Genomic DNA, 16843 nt, shown 5'->3' with positions numbered 1-16843 from the left:
GCTCTCGTCAAGAATTGTAGGTTGAGCGGCGATAGCCGTTAATAGCCCATCTTGTTCTGGGTCAGTCAACAATTCTTTTCGGTTGGATAGCAAACATGACAAATTCGCACTGGATTTTCGGCTCAAGGCATCTGCTACGATATTAGCCTTTCCTGGATGATACAAGATCTGCAAATCATAATCCTTGATTAACTCTAACCATCGCCTCTGCCTCATATTCAATTCCTTTTGGGTGAAGAAATATTTTAGGCTTTTATGATCGGTATACACCTCACAAGTTACCCCATACAAATAGTGACGCCATATTTTCAAAGCAAACACCACAGCCGCTAATTCAAGATCATGTGTTGGGTAATTCTTTTCATGAGGTCGAAGTTGTCTAGAAGCATAGGCAATCACCCTTTCGTTTTGCATTAGTACACACCCCAAGCCTTTATAGGAAGCATCATTGTACACTTGAAACCCATCAGTACCATTAGGCAAGGTTAAGATTGGTGCAGTAACTAACCTAGTTTTCAACTCTTGAAAAGCTGCCTCTCTTTGTTCATTCCAGTCAAATGACACATTTTTCTGATTTAACTGAGTCAATGGCATGGCAAGCTTGGAAAAGTCTTTCACAAACCTCCGGTAGTAACCTGCAAGTCCTAGAAAACTTCGGACTTCTGTCACATTTGTCGGTCTAGGCCAACCAACGATAGCTTCAATTTTCTAAGGGTCAACAGAAACTCCATCCTTGTTGATCACATGTCCCAAAAATGCCACACTGTCAAGCCAGAATTCACACTTGGACAATTTAGCATACAATTTCTTTTCTCTCAAAATCTGCAAGGTGGCTCTCAGATGGCTCTCATGTTCTTCCCTCTCTTTAGAATAAATCAAAATGTCATCAATAAATACAACAATGAAGTCATCCAGATATGATTTAAACACCCTATTCATAAGATCCATGAAAGCTGCAGGTGCATTGGTCATCCCAAACGACATTACTAAAAATTCATAATGTCCATATCTAGTTCGGAATGTAGTTTTCTCTATGTCATCAGCTCTAACCTTTAATTGATGATACCCAGACCTGAGGTCAATTTTGGAAAACACTTGGGCACCCTGAAGTTGATCAAACAAGTCATCTATTCGGGGCTGAGGGTATTTATTCTTGATAGTCACTTTGTTCAGTTCTCGGTAGTCTATACACAATCTTAAAGATCCATCCTTCTTTTTGACAAACAAAACTGGAGCACCCCAAGGTGAAGTACTCGGACGGATAAATTTCTTATCTAGCAGTTCTTGAAGTTAGGTTTTCAATTCTTTCAATTCAGAGGTAGACATTCTATAGGGAGTCTTGGAAATAGGTTGTGTCCCCGGAAACACCTCAACAGTGAATTCAATTTCTCTATCAACTAAGTCCCCGGGTAAGTCATTCGGAAACACATCGAAAAATTTACAAGCAACAGGGATTGTTTCTACAGTAGTACTGTCAGATGGTGCAGTCAATATACAACACAGATAACCCCTACATCCCTTCTTAAGGAGTTTTATAGATTTCATAGCCAAAATCAAATATGGGGGAGGAATTACCCCAATCCCAATAAAAGTAAATTTAGGCATACCCGGTGGTCTAAACAAAACAATTTTATTTGCCCAGTCAATGGTAGCACAGTATTTAGTCAACCAGTCCATCCCCAAAATACAATCAAAGTGATTAATATCCAAGGGTAATAAGTCCACATATAACATCATATCGCCAATCATAATATCACATGCAGGATAAACATGAGCACACACCATAGAATCCCCAGACGGCGTAGATACAGATAACACATATGTCATAAGTTCTAATGGTCTAGTCAATTTTCGAGAGAAAGCATGCGATGCAAAGGAATGTGTAGAACCCGAATCTATCAATACGCATGCATCTTGAGAACATACAGAGAGTGTACCTGACACCACGGTATAGGTGTTTGGTACGTAACCAGGCACTAAGGCGAACACCCGACCCTGTCTCAGGGGTTCTTTCCCAATATTGGCCCTCGTATTCGTCTTGGATGCAGAAGTGGATCCGGCTGAGCTTGCCATTGGTTGGTTGGTATTTTCGAACCTGACAAGACAATCCTTCATCATATGACCAGTCTTTCCACATCTAAAATAGGCGCCCAAAGCTCGATAACAATCCCCCTTGTGTTTCCTACCACATTCCGAGCAATTCGGTATAGTACCACTACTTTGGCTTGAGCTACTGTAAAATCCTGTGTTTCACCTCTTATTCCCAGAAAATGAATGACCCTTTTTGAAACTATTTCCATACCTTTTCCCCGTCGAATCAGTTCGTGGGGCGAGAGTTTTTTCTTCGCTGCTAAAATGGACTCTGCCATTAATGCCCTATCCAAAACATTCACGTACATGGGTAGGTTCAGGACTCCCACCCTATCCAGTATGTCCAGATCCAATGCACTCTCAAACTTACGAGCTTTCTTGTAGTCTGTGTCCACCATGTGAGGAGCAAACCTGGCCAACTCAGTAAACTTAGCCTCGTACCCGGCTACAGACATTCTGCCTTGTTTGAGTTCCTGGAATTCTGAAACCTTTCGGTCTCGGAAGCACTGGGGAAAATACTTGTCATAGAAGATTATATGGAATTGAGTCCACGCCATATTCTCATGGCCATTTCGAATTAGTAACCACCACCTTCGGGCTTCATCCTTCAGAGTATAGGTGGCTAGGAGGACTTTCTGGACTTCAGAACAAGGGAACACCTCATACAGTTTCTTCATTTCAAGTAACCACGTCTCTGCTTTCAACGGTTCAATTCCACCATAGAATGTTGGCAGTTTCATTTTCATGAACTTCTGTGTCAAGTTGATGACGTCACCGATGCCCATTTTAACTTGTGCCAATAGGGGTGGAGGTGGTAAAGGTTATCGCCTCTGTTGTTGCATTACCACTTAGGTTAAGGTTGCAAGCATTTGTTCCATTCTATTCATTCGGGCATCAGAGGACCCTGCTGTGTCATCATTCCTTGCATTGTCCATTTGCTACAGGTAAACAAAACTTTATGTATTCAAATTCACATGTTTATAATTGAACTTATGCTTTCATTTTCGAATAATACACATAAACGTGCAGATGAAATGCCCCTACTTCTTACTAGGACTTCCTAAGCTCATATAGACCTGTGTGTGCGGTAGAACACGTGCTCTGATACCACTCGGTCACGACCTAAACCCGCCCTTGTAGGTTTAGCACTGTAACCGGCCAGTAATCCGTGGATTACCAAAGGCCTCTGAACAGATTAGCAAATAATAAGGGGCTGCGGAAGCAATAATACAAAATAGACAAGGTCCAATGAGCTGTGATAACGTACATAGGACAGAACATTTCAAAACTTATTTACATATACATAAACATGCCAGTCCAAATACGCAATATTCATAAGGTATTTACAAAAAGTACTTCCCAAGACCTGACTTTACAGAGCATACACAAAGACTAGCATGATAACAAAAAACAGCCATGGCTTTAAACTTTGTTCGGAACCTCCTCGGGAGGCACAACCGTTGGCTGACAAAAACAAAACAGAAGCCGTCAACTCTGGCCCTAGTCACATGCCCGCTCACCTACATACATAATATAAACTGTGAGCTAAAGCCCAATGAATAATAACAGAGTATAGGAATTAATGAATAATGTCCATCACAGAGTTAGAAATCAAATTCTTAACAAAGACAGATTCATATACATATTCATAATCATTTCCATATTCAGATTTCACATATAATCATACATGGTACATCCCTTAGCGTTAACAAATCCGATGGCCCATAAAGGGACGGCCTCGAAGACATTCTGATGACTCATGTGCACAGAGACGTTTCTGATGACCCATAAAGGGACCTGATGACCCATAAAGGGACCTGGTGACCCATAAAGGGACGCATATCATATGATGCTAAGGATGCCATAAATAACTTTCAGAATTTTGGACAACCATTCATTCATTTCAAACATAGCATGGCATTTCAGAGAATTAATTACTTCGTATCATAATATTCAGAAAATACTTAACATTAAACATAACTTTACAAAGTTATTACTCATAGATGATTGGTAGCCCTAACTAGATGGTAAGGCGGCCCATCATTTGTTCTGAGGCGCGTGACCTACATGAACACACAATGGACACACACTTGAAACACACATTCTAATTGCACAAAACTTACGTCGTTGGTTCTTAGTGTGTTTTTAACCTTAAATCCTCACTATAGAGTCTTAAACATGGCTTAGGAATGCCTAGGATGGATTGAGGATGCAAAGATGCCTTGGAAAACATTTTTCAAAACTTGCTGAAAACAAGGGTCTCGCTCGACCGTAGCTTCCTTCACTCGAGCGAGCTTGTCAAAACAGAGGGGTCGCCTCGAGCGTAGACTCCTTCGCTCGAGCGGTCTGTAAAAATGCAAAAGTACTAGTTGTTGAAATTTTACGCTCGATACCCACTCGATGCTCGCTCGAGCGTGAGACACAGCTCTTCGCTCGAGCGTAGGTCTCGTCGCTCGAGCGTGCGTCTGTGTGCACCAAAAACCTGAGAGCTTGCAATTTACGCTCGAGCCACAATTCCTTCGCTCGAGCGGAGCTCTGAACAAACGATGGTCGCTCGAGCTTGGAATCCTTTGCTCGAGCGAGGAAGCCAAATTCTGGAATTTCCAAATTTGCCTCCTAAGCTCAAACCAAGCATTCAACACCTCAAAACTCGACCTCTTGGGCCCATTTTTTGGAAAACACTTGTAAACTCATAGTATAAGATGTTTCAAAGATCAATTTGTAAAATCAAAGCCTAAAGGTGAGTCAATTAAACACAATTTCAAATAAAACTTCAAAAACATAACTTAAATGTAACATGCATGAATTCTCATGACTTCTAATGCTCCAAAACATGATCCAAAGCAAGATTAAGCTCAAGAATAGGATGAATTCATGGACTATAACAAAAATGTGGACATGCATGTGGAAATTCATGAAGAACAACTCCAAAATCCAAGAATATGTGCATGCATGCATGAATTCACTCTCAAATCCAACTCTTTAAACCAATTCTAGACTTTAAACTCTAATCTTCCATGAACCATGTAAGAATTAAACTTAAACGCACAATTGAAAGGGGAATCTCCTACCTTAAGTCTTGAATTCTAAGCCTAGAAGCTCAAATATGCAACTACTCTTCAATTCTTCCAATTCCAAGTAAAATCTCTAGATGAAATCAATCTCCTCCCTCACTCCCTCTCTCTCACGGTTTAGGCATGGAAAAGGCTGAGAGTGGTGTATGAATCAAGTCTAAATAATGTTTGAGAAAGTGGCCAACTCAAGGGCAGTGATGTAATTAACTTGAACTAATGTAATTTAGCTCATTTAATCCAATTTAATCATACCAAATCAAATTTCAACTAAATTTATCATAAAATCATATTAATTCTAATTAACACAAAACACTAATCTGTTTCGGATTCGGCCGTCGATAAGGCCTTCAATTAGCAGTTTAAAACATAAAACATGAACAGATCATTTTATGGCAAACAGATAAAAGCACAAAGATAATGCAATACATATGCAATTTAATTCCGGATTCCTTCTAAATTACTATTAGGCATAAATAATCATGGTTTAGCATTAATTGGAGGTCGGGGTTATTACAGTCTTCCCCCCTTAAAAGACTTTGGTCCTCCAAACTCGAATTACCTTCATTCGAAATCAACATTGGGTCCAATGGAAACAAATCTGGATATCTCTTCATCATGTCTTCCTCGGTTTCCCAAGTTGCATAGGTTCCTCTGTGGTTTTGCCAATCAACTTTTACCAACGGTATTTCTTTATTTCTCAGCTTTTTGATCCGGCGATTCACAATCTGGATAGGTCTTTCCTCATAAGTGTAGTCATCCTTCAAAAGCACATGTGTCGGTTCAATGACGTGGAGTGGATCCCTCAAATATTCCCATAGCATCGATACATGAAAGACGTTATGCATGTGTTCCATTACTGGAGGTAAGGCTACCCGATACGATACTGGATTGATCTTTTCGAGGACTTCATAAGGTCCAACATATCTTGGCGCCAATTTTCCTTTAACACCAAACCAAGTTTGACCCTTCATCGGGGTCACCTTTATAAACACGTGGTCCCCAACTTCATATTCCCTCTCTCTTCTTCGAACATCGGCATAGCTCTTCTGCCGACTCTATGCAGTTTTTCAGGCGCTACTGTATCAGTTTCACTTTCTCGGTTGTTTCTTGCACAAGTTCCGGTCCCAACAAAGGTCTATCACCTACTTCAGCCCAACATATCGGAGAACGACATTTTTTTCCATACAAAGCTTCGTAAGAAGCCATTCCAATGCTTGAGTGGTAACTGTTGTTGTACACAAATTCAGCTAATGGCAAGTAGGTCTCCCAATTCCCTTAAAAGTCTAACACATACATTCTGAGCATATCATCCAGAGTTTGGTTCGTTCGTTCAGTTTGGCCATCTGTCTGTGGATGATAGGCACTGCTTAGTCTCAATTAAGTCCCCAAAGCCTGTTGCAAACTCTGCCAAAATCTCGATACAAACTTTGAGTCCCTGTTAGACACAATAGATACTGGCACTCCATGCAATCTCACAATTTCAGTCATATAGATATTGGCCAATTTATCAGCGTTATAAATAGTTTTGACAGGCAAAAAATGGGCTGACTTAGTTAAACGGTCAACTATAACCCAGATAAAGTCCATACCTCGAGAAGAACGAGGCAATCCCACAATGAAGTCCATGGTAATGTGCTCCCATTTCCATTCCGGTATTGGGAGTGGTTGTAGCAGACCAGCGGGCCGTTGATGTTCAGCTTTACCTGTTGGCAATGTAGACATCTAGCCACGAAATCGGCAATACTCTTTTTCATTCCAGGCCACCAAAAATTCTTTTTCAAATTATGATACATCTTCGTGTTCCCTGGATGCATAACAAATTTACTACTGTGAGCTTCGATCATAACACGTTTCCTCAAATCATAACAATCGGGCACACAAAGACGGTTCTGAAATTTCAGCACATCATTCTCAAACACAAATCCTGGCCTCGGCTTTGAATCAAATTCCTCCGTGATCTTTTTCAAGTATTCATCCTCGCACTGTTTCTGTTTGATCTCGTCAAGAATTGTAGGTTGAGCGGCGATAGCCGTTAATAGCCCATTTTGTTCTAGGTCAGTCAACAATTCTTTTCGGTTGGATAGCAAACATGACAAATTCGCACTGGATTTTCGGCTCAAGGCATCTACTATGATTTTAGCCTTTCCTGGATGATACAAGATCTGCAAATCATAATCCTTGATTAACTCTAACCATCGCCTCTGCCTCATATTCAATTCCTTTTGGGTGAAGAAATATTTCAGGCTTTTATGATCGGTATACAGCTCACAAGTTACCCCATACTAATAGTGACGCCATATTTTCAAAGCAAACACCACAGCCGCTAATTCAAGATCATGTATTGGGTAATTCTTTTCACGAGGTCGAAGTTGTCTAGAAGCATAGGCAATCACCCTTCCGTTTCGCATTAGTACACACCCCAAGCCTTTATAGGAAGCATCATTGTACACTTGAAACCCATCAGTACCATTAGGCATGGTTAAGATTGGTGCAGTCACTAACCTGGTTTTCAACTCTTGGAAAGCTGCCTCTCTTTGTTCATTCCAGACAACTGGCACATTTTTCTGAGTTAACTGAGTCAATGGCATGGCAAGCTTGGAAAAGTCTTTCACAAACCTCCGGTAGTAACCTGCAAGTCCTAGAAAACTTCGGACTTCTGTCACATTTGTCGGTCTAGGCCAATCCACGACAACTTCAATTTTCTGAGGGTCAACAGAAACTCCATCCTTGTTGATCACATGTCCCAAAAATGCCACACTGTCAAGCCAGAATTCACACTTGGACAATTTAGCATACAATTTCTTTTCTCTCAAAATCTGCAAGGTGGCTCTCAGATGGTTCTCATGCTCTTCCCTCTCTTTAGAATAAATCAAAATGTCATCAATAAATACAACAATGAAGTCATCCAGATATGATTTAAACACCCTATTCATAAGATCCATGAAAGCTGCAGGTGCATTGGTCATCCCAAACGGCATTACTAAAAATTCATAATGTCCATATCTAGTTCGGAATGCAGTTTTCTCTGTGTCGTCAGCTCTAACCTTTAATTGATGATACCCGGACCTGAGGTCAATTTTGGAAAACACTTGGGCACCCTGAAGTTGATCAAACAAGTCATCTATTCGGGGCTGAGGGTATTTATTCTTGATAGTCACTTTGTTCAGTTCTCGGTAGTCTATACACAATCTTAAAGATCTAGCTTTATTTTTGACAAACAAAATTGGAGCACCCCAAGGTGAAGTACTCGTACAGATAAATTTCTTATCTAGCAGTTCCTGATGTTGGGTTTTCAATTCTTTCAATTCAGAGGTAGACATTTTATAGGGAGTCTTGGAAATAGGTTGTGTCCCTGGAAACACCTCAACAGTGAATTCAATTTCTTTATCATCTAAGTCCCCAGGTATGTCATTCGGAAACACATCGGAAAATTCACAAGCAACAGGGATTGTTTCTACAGTAGTACTGTCAAATGGTGCAGTCAGTATACAACACAGATAACCCCTACATCGCTTCCTAAGGAGTTTTACAAATTTCATAGCCGAAATCAAATATGGGGGAGGAATTACCCCATTCCCAATAAAAGTAAATTCAGGCATACCCGATGGTCTAAACACAACAGTTTTATTTGCCCAGTCAATGGTAGCACAATATTTAGTCAACCAGTCCATCCCCAAAATACAATCAAAGTGATTAATATCCAAGGGTAATAAGTCCATATATAACATCATATCGCCAATCATAATATCACATGCAGGATAAACATGAGCACACATCATAGAATCCCCAGACGGCGTAGATACAGATAACACATATGTCATAAGTTCTAATGGTCTAGACAATTTTCGAGAGAAAGCATGCGATGCAAAGGAATGTGTAGAACCAGAATCTATCAATACGCATGCATCTTGAGAACATACAGACAGCGTACGTGATACCACGGTATAGGTGTTTGGTACGTCACCAGGCACTAAGGCGAACACTCGACCATGTCTCAGGAGTTCTTTCCCAGTATTGGCCCTCGTATTCGTCTTGGATGTAGAAGTGGATCCGGCTGAGCTTGCCGTTGGTTGGTTGGTATTTTTGAACCTGACAAGACAATCCTTCATCATATGACCAGTCTTTCCACATCTAAAATAGGCGCCCAAAGCTCGATAACAATCCCCCTTGTGTTTCCTACCACATTCCGAGCAAGTCGGTATAGTACCACTACTTTGGCTTGAGCTACTGTAAGATCCTGTGTTTCGCCTCTTATTCCCAGAAAATGAACGACCCTTTTTGAAACTGTTTCCATACCTTTTCCCCGTCCAATCAATTCGTGGGGCGAGAGTTTGTTTCTTCACTGCTAAAATGGACTCTACCATTAATGCCCTATCCAAAACATTCACGTACGTGGGTAGGTTCAGGACTCCCACCCTATCCTGTATCTCCAGATCCAAAGCACTCTCAAACTTGCGGGCCTTTTTGTATTCTGTGTCCACCATGTGAGGAGCAAACCTGGCCAACTCAGTAAACTTAGCCTTGTACCCGGCTACAGACATTCTGCCTTGTTTGAGTTCCTAGAATTCTGAAACCTTCCTGTCTCGGAAGCACTGAGGAAAATACTTGTCATAGAAGATTGTATTGAATTGAGTCCACGTCATATTCTCATGGCCATTTCGAATCAGTAACCACCACCTTCGGGCTTCATCCTTCAGAGTATAGGTGGCTAGGAGGACTTTCTGGACTTCAGAACAAGGGAACACCTCATACAGTTTCTCCATTTCAAGTAACCACGTCTCTGCTTTCAACGGTTCAATTCCACCATAGAATGTTGGCGGTTTCATTTTCATGAACTTCTGTGTCAAGTTGATGACGTCACCGATGCCCATTTCAACTTGTGCCGGCAGGGGTGGAGGTGGTAAAGGTTGTTGCCTCTGTTGTTCCATTACCACTTAGGTTAAGGTTGCAAGCATTTGTTCCATTCTATTCATTCGGGCATCAGAGGACCCTGCTGTGTCATCATTTCTTGCATTGTCCATTTGCTAGAGGTAAACAAAACTTTATGTATTCAAATTCACATGTTTATAATTGAACTTATGCTTTCACTTTCGAACAATACACATAAATGTGCAGATGAAATGCCCCTACTTCTTACTAGGACTTCCTAAAGCTTATATGGACCTGTGTGTGCGGTAGAACACGTGCTCTGATACCACTCTGTCACGACCCAGACCCGCCCCAGTAGGTTTAGCACTGTAACTGGCCAGTAATCCGTGGATTACCAAAGGCCTCTGAATAGATTAGCAAATAATAAGGGGCTGCGGAAGCAATAATACAAAATAGACAAGGTCCAATGAGTTGTGATAACGTACATAGGACAGAACATTTCAAAACTTATTTACATATGCATATACATACCAGTCCAAATACACAATATTCATAAGGTATTTACAAAAAGTATTTCCCAAGACCTGACTTTACAAAGCATACCCAAAGACTAGCATGATAACAAAAAACAGCCATGGCTTTAAACTTTGTTCGGAACCTCCTCGGGAGGCACAACTGTTGGCTGACAAAAACAAAACAGAAGCCGTCAACTCTGGCCCTGGTCATATGCTAGCTCACCTACATACATAATATAAACTGTGAGCTAAAGCCCAATGAATAATAACAGAGTATAGGAATTAATGAATAATGTCCGTCACAGAGTTAGAAATTAAATTCTTAACATAGACAGATTCATATACATATTCATAATCATTTCCATATTCAGATTTCACATATAATCATACGTGGTACATCCCTTAGCGTTAACAAATCCGATGGCCCATAAAGGGATGGCCTCGAAGGCATTCTGATGACTCATGTGCACAGAGACGTTTCTGATGACCCATAAAGGGACCTGATGACCCATAAAGGGACTCATATCATATGATGCTAAGGATGCCACAAATAACTTTCAAAATTTTGGACAACCATTCATTCATTTCAAACATAGCATGGCATTTCAGAGAACTAATTACTTCGTATCATAATATTCAGAAAATACTTAACATTAAACATAACCTTACAAAGTTATTACTCACAGATTATTGGTAGCCCTAACTAGACGGTAAGGTGGCCCTTCATTTGTTCTGAGGCGCGTGACCTACATGAACACACAACGGACACACACTTTAAACACACATTCTAATTGCACAAAACTAATGTCGTTGGTTCTTAGTGTGTTTCTAACCTTAAATCCTCACTGTAGAGTCTTAAACGTGGTCTAGGAATGCCTAAGATGGAATGAGGATGCAAAGATGCCTTGGAAAACATTTTTCAAAACTTGCTGAAAACAAGGGTCTCGCTCGACCGTAACGTCCTTCGCTCGAGCGAGCTTGTCAAAACAGAGGGGTCGCTCGAGCGTAGACTCCTTCGCTCGAGTGGTCTGTAAAAATGCAAAAGTACTGGTTGTTGAAATTTTACGCTTGATACCCGCTCGATGCTCGCTCGAGCGTGAGACACAGCTCTTCGCTCGAACGTAGGTCTCGTCGCTCGAGCGTGCGTCTGCGTGCACCAAAAACCTGAGAGCTTGCAATATACGCTCGAGCCACCATTCCTTCGCTCGAGCGGAGCTCTGAACAAACGATGGTCGCTCGAGCGTGGAATCCTTCGCTCGAGCGAGGAAGCCAAATTCTGGAATTTCCAGATTTGCCTCCCAAGCTCAAACGAAGCATTCAACACCTCAAAACTCGACCTCTTGGGCCCATTTTCTGCAAAACACTTGTAAACTCATAATATATGATGTTTCAAAGATCAATTTGTAAAATCAAAGCCCAAAGGTGAGTCAATTAAACACAAATTTAAATAAAACTTCAAGAACATAACTTAAATGTAACATGCATAAATTCTCATGACTTCTAATGCTCCAAAACATGATCCAAAGCAAGATTAAGCCCAAGAATAGGATGAATTCATGGACTATAACAAAAATGTGGACATGCATGTGGAAATTCATGAAGAACAACTCCAAAATCCAAGAATATGTGCATGCATGCATGAATTCACTCTCAAATCCAACTCTTTAAACCAATTCTAGACTTTAAACTCTAATATTCCATGAACCATGTAAGAATTAAACTTAAATGCACAATTGAAAGGGGAATCTCCTACCTTAAGTCTTGAATTCCAAGCCTAGAAGCTCAAATATGCAACTACTCTTCAATTCTTCCAATTCCAAGCAAAATCTCTAGATGAAATCAATCTCCTCCCTTACTCCCTCTCACTCACGGTTTAGGCAAAGAAAAGGCTGAGAATGGTGTATGAATCAAGTCTAAACAATGTATAAGAAAGTGGCCCACTCAAGGGCAATGATGTAATTAACTTGAACTAATGTAATTTAGCTCATTTAATCCAATTTAATCATACCAAATCAAATTTCAACTAAATTTATCATAAAATCAAATTAATTCTAATTAACACAAAACACTAATCTGTTTCGGATTCGGCCGTCGATAAGGCCTTCAATTAGCAGTTTAAAACATAAAACATGAACAGATCATTTTATGGCAAACAGATAAAAGCACAAAGATAATGCAATACATATGCAATTTAATTCCGAATTCCTTCTAAATTACTGTTAGGCATAAATAATCATGGTTTAGCATTAATCGGAGGTCGGGGTTATTACAAAACTTTTGCACCAGTTGCTAGACTTGAAGCTATTAGAACGTTACTTGCTTTTGCGTGTTTTAAACATTTTAAATTATATCAAGTGGATGGTAAATGTGCTTTTTTAAATGGGTACATTTCGGAGGAAGTCTATGTTAAACAACCTCCCGGTTTTGAAAATCATAAATGCCCGGATCATGTTTTCAAAGTTTCAGAAGTTTTATATGGCTTGAAACAAGCTCCTAGAGCTTGGTATGAAAGATTGAGTAATTTTTTACTTAACACAGGTTTTTGTAGAGGTAAAATTGATACAACAGTTTTTTATAAAAATCAAAAAAGAAGTTATGCTAATTGTTCAAATTTATGTTGATGACATCAGTTTTGGTGCTACTAATGAAAATTTGTGCAAAGAGTTTGCTAAAGATATGCAGGGTGAATTTGAAATGAGTATGATGGGGGAGTTAAATTACTTCATTGGTCTACAAATTAAACAAACTACTAATGAGATCCATTTAAATCAAACAAAATATATCAAGGATCTACTCAAAAGGTTTGAAATGGAATCATCAAAGCCTGCAGCAACTCCAATGAGCACATCAATAAAAATCGACAAAGATGAGTAAGGTAAACCTGTAGATGAAAAGAAATATCGAGGTATGATTGGTTCTTTACTCTATCTTACTGCAAGTAGGCCCAACATAATGTTTAGTATTTGTATGTATGCACATTTTCAATCTGCCTTGAAAGAGTCACACATCACCGCAGTCAAACGTATTTTCAGATATCTGGTCGGCACTCCAAATTTGAGATTATGGTATCCTAAAGGAGCCACCTTTGAACTTTTTGGTTACTCAGATGCCGACTTTGCGGGATGTAGACTTGACCGAAAAAGCACTAGTGGCACTTGTCATTTTCTTGGACACTCACTCACTTCTTGGTTTTGCAAAAAACAAAACTCAGTGGCTCTGCCAACTGCTGAAGCAGAATACATTGCAGCTACTAGGTGTTGTGCACAATTGCTTTGGATGAAACAACAACTTCAAGATTGTGGACTTCATTATGATCATATTCCTATAAAATATGACAACACAAGTGCCATTAACCTTTCAAAAAATCCTATTCAGCACTCACGCACTAAACACATTGAAATAAGACATCATTTTCTAAGAGATCATGTACTCAAAGGTGACATTGAACTCGAATTTGTGCCAACAAATCGTCAATTAGCTGACATTTTTACCAAGCTTCTAAATGAAGAACAATTTTGTTATATTAGAACTGAACTTGGTATGAATACTCCAATATAGTGTTTATATAAAAAAAAATTATAAATAAATAATTTAATAATAATAAATAATAAAATAAAATGTTTCTAATAATAATTATAAATAAAATAATAATAATAATAAAATTATATACATATATTTTCTCTCTCTCACCTGCTCCGTCTCTATCTCTCACTCGCTCTCTCCTTTACTCTCTCTGTTTTTCTTTCTCTTGCTCTCTCGCTCTCCCCTTCTTCCTTATACCCTCAGCCGACAAATTAAAATTGATTAATTATATTATTTTGACAAAATTGATTGATTGGTTGTATTATCTTCAAAATTACGGCTGATCACTATTCACTTTTTGACAAAATTAAAATTGATTAATTATATTATTTTGACAAATTTGATATTGATTGGTTGTATTATTTTGACAAATTTGGTATTAATGGGTAGTCTTCTTTCGACAAAATTGATATGGAGTGGAAGGTTATATTTAATTTAAAATCTCTACAACATATACAGAAAAAGAGTATATATGATCAGATCTATTATAAATTTTACTTAAAGGGATTTTGCTATATATGCAAATATTTGATTAGAATATTATATAGATTTCATATAATATAAATAGAATACATCACGTGAGCAATTAAATTGTTTACGCTACATTGATTATATCATATTATAATAAAACAAGATGGAGCAAATCATTTGCTTGTTTGAAAGTTGTGAACTTTATATTAAATTATGGCTCCATGTTTGAAAAAAAAAACAAAAAAAAGGGAAAAGAAAAAATTAGTCTTACTTTTATCTTTTTAATTATTAACATTTGCTGACTATTTAAAATTAAGGAGCGTGCTTATGTAAGCCATGACATCAGGAGCGTACTTATGTAAGCCATGACGTCAGGAGCGTGCTTATGTAAGCCATGACGTCAGCAAGGAGCGTCCTAACGGGTATATTTTTGTGTATAAATAGAAGTGTTATGTGTGGAGAAAAATCAAGAACTTGAAGAGAAAAATTTCTGTGTGTTCCAAAATTTCTGAGTATATTGTATTCTGCTCTTTCACTTTCAGATCTAAGTGTAGCTTTTGATCTTACACTTTTAAGTGTACTTTTTGTGAGAGAATTATTGTAAAATAGGGTTTAAGTACCACTTATTTTTATTTATTATTCTTGTGAGAGATTTTGTAAAGGTGAGGCAGTGAGGCTCAATAGATAAGAGAAGTCCTGTGCCAAATCCATAAGCTTGGTGGTGTATTTATTCAATTGATAGTAAAGAAATTCTCAAGGAGGTTCCTTGGGGAGTGGACATAAGCCTGGCGTGCCGAACCACTATAAATCTCAGTGTTTGATTTTCTCTCCCTATCTCTCTTATTTTTATATTGATAATTATTATTCTGTTTTTTTTATTTATTAAAATTATGAATATTGTGTTAATTTTAATATTGTGAAATTTTTAATAACCCAATTCACCCCCCCTCTTGGGTTGCTTACCTGGGATAACAATGTCTTCATCCCCCCTTGGCGATGCAGCTCCGGACCTAATAGGTTGGTCGATTATTCCCAAGTCCATCGTCACATTGCCAGGCTGGGGTACAATTCTGACTAAAGGTTCTATGGACGAGCGCGCAAGTTCCGCGTCGCCAACATCACTCTGTTGTGCTATTTTTGTTGAGCCTTCATTCGCCATCTCGGCTACCGCGGTAAAATCCACCGCGCATACCTGGTGAGTTCTAGACGAGAATTTCGCAACGAAGTTTGCTAGGGGTTGGGCTTTGATGGTAGTTCAAGGTTGAAACTTGATGTCGAATTGCCCCAATTCGACTGCCCACTTCAGAATTCAACCGGAGAAATCCGCCCACTCAAACAAGGCTTTTAGAGGGAATTCAGTCAACATGACGATTGTGTGAGCATGAAAATAATGCGTCAATTTTCGGGAGGCCATCATTAGCGCCAAAGCAAGTTTTTCCAGTGGTAAGTACCTCGACTCGGCTGGTAGCAGGGTTTTGCTCACGTAAAAGATGGGAAGGTGCTGGATGCCTTCTGCTCGATCTAGCACCGCACTAATCGCATGTTGAGAGACAACATGATAGATGTAGAGCTCTTCGCCGGGCTTAGGTGTAACCAATAGTGGGGCGGAAGACAAATATGCCTTGAGCTCACCCAAGGCCTTGTCACATTCTTCATCCCATGAAAACTTGGACTTCAAAGCTCAAAAGAAAGGTCAGCAACGATCTGATGACCGGCTTATAAATCGATTAAGCGCGGCTGCCATATCGGCAAGATATTGCACGTCTTTTGTTGAGTTGGGCCGCTTCAATTCTTGTATGGCTCTGATTTGTGAGGGGTCCACTTAGATGCCTTGGTTGGTGACTAAGAAGCCAAGGAATTTCCCTGACCCCACACCGAAGGCACACTTCGACGCATTCAGGCGAAGCTTATGTTGCTTAAGAATGGCGAGCATCTCGGCTAAGTCGGCCAAGTGGTCGGCCTGCAGCTTGCTCTTAACAACCATGTCATCGATGTAAACCTCCATCGTGCGGCCTAGGAGAGGGGCGAACATCTTGGTCACCATTCTTTGGAAAGTTGCCCCGGCGTTTTTCAAACCAAAAGGCATGACTCTATAGCAGAACAATCCCCTCGGAGTTGTGAAAGAGGTGATCTCGCGGTCGGGTGCATGCATGGCGATCTGGTGATAGCCGCGATAGGCATCTAGGAAACTGAGTCGGACCTTCGAACCTTCGATCATTTGCACAAAGCCTTTGGCAGCTC

At 39.7% G+C, this 16843-nt stretch overlaps 2 protein-coding genes across 2 annotated transcripts in view; one reads left to right on the top strand and one right to left on the bottom strand.

The window, feature by feature from the left end:
• The window catches only part of LOC145793745 (uncharacterized), a 110987-nt gene extending 108923 nt beyond the window's left edge, over positions 1-2064 (top strand). The window contains exon 11 of the mRNA XM_082876615.1: positions 2049-2064. Coding sequence (XP_082732741.1) covers positions 2049-2064 — 16 coding nt within the window. The remainder of the gene's footprint in view (positions 1-2048) is intronic.
• Positions 2065-2114: 50 nt separating this feature from the next.
• On the bottom strand, positions 2115-2876 carry LOC145793744 (uncharacterized). The gene has a single exon (XM_082876614.1). The coding sequence runs from the start codon at positions 2874-2876 to the stop codon at positions 2115-2117; it is 762 nt and encodes a 253-aa protein (XP_082732740.1).
• Between the last annotated feature and the right edge of the window lie 13967 nt (positions 2877-16843).

The sequence above is a fragment of the Camellia sinensis genome, chromosome 6 (assembly GCF_055761805.1).
Source record: "Camellia sinensis isolate YWXY chromosome 6, ASM5576180v1, whole genome shotgun sequence".
Taxonomy (NCBI): Eukaryota; Viridiplantae; Streptophyta; class Magnoliopsida; order Ericales; family Theaceae; genus Camellia; species Camellia sinensis.
Note: the sequence above shows the minus strand (reverse complement) of the source record. Positions and strands in the feature narration are given on the sequence as shown.

What these genes read in the sequence shown, in the direction of transcription:
- LOC145793744 (XM_082876614.1), bottom strand. Translation starts at nt 2,876, where the DNA reads ATGGGCATCGGTGACGTCATCAACTTGACACAGAAGTTCATGAAAATG.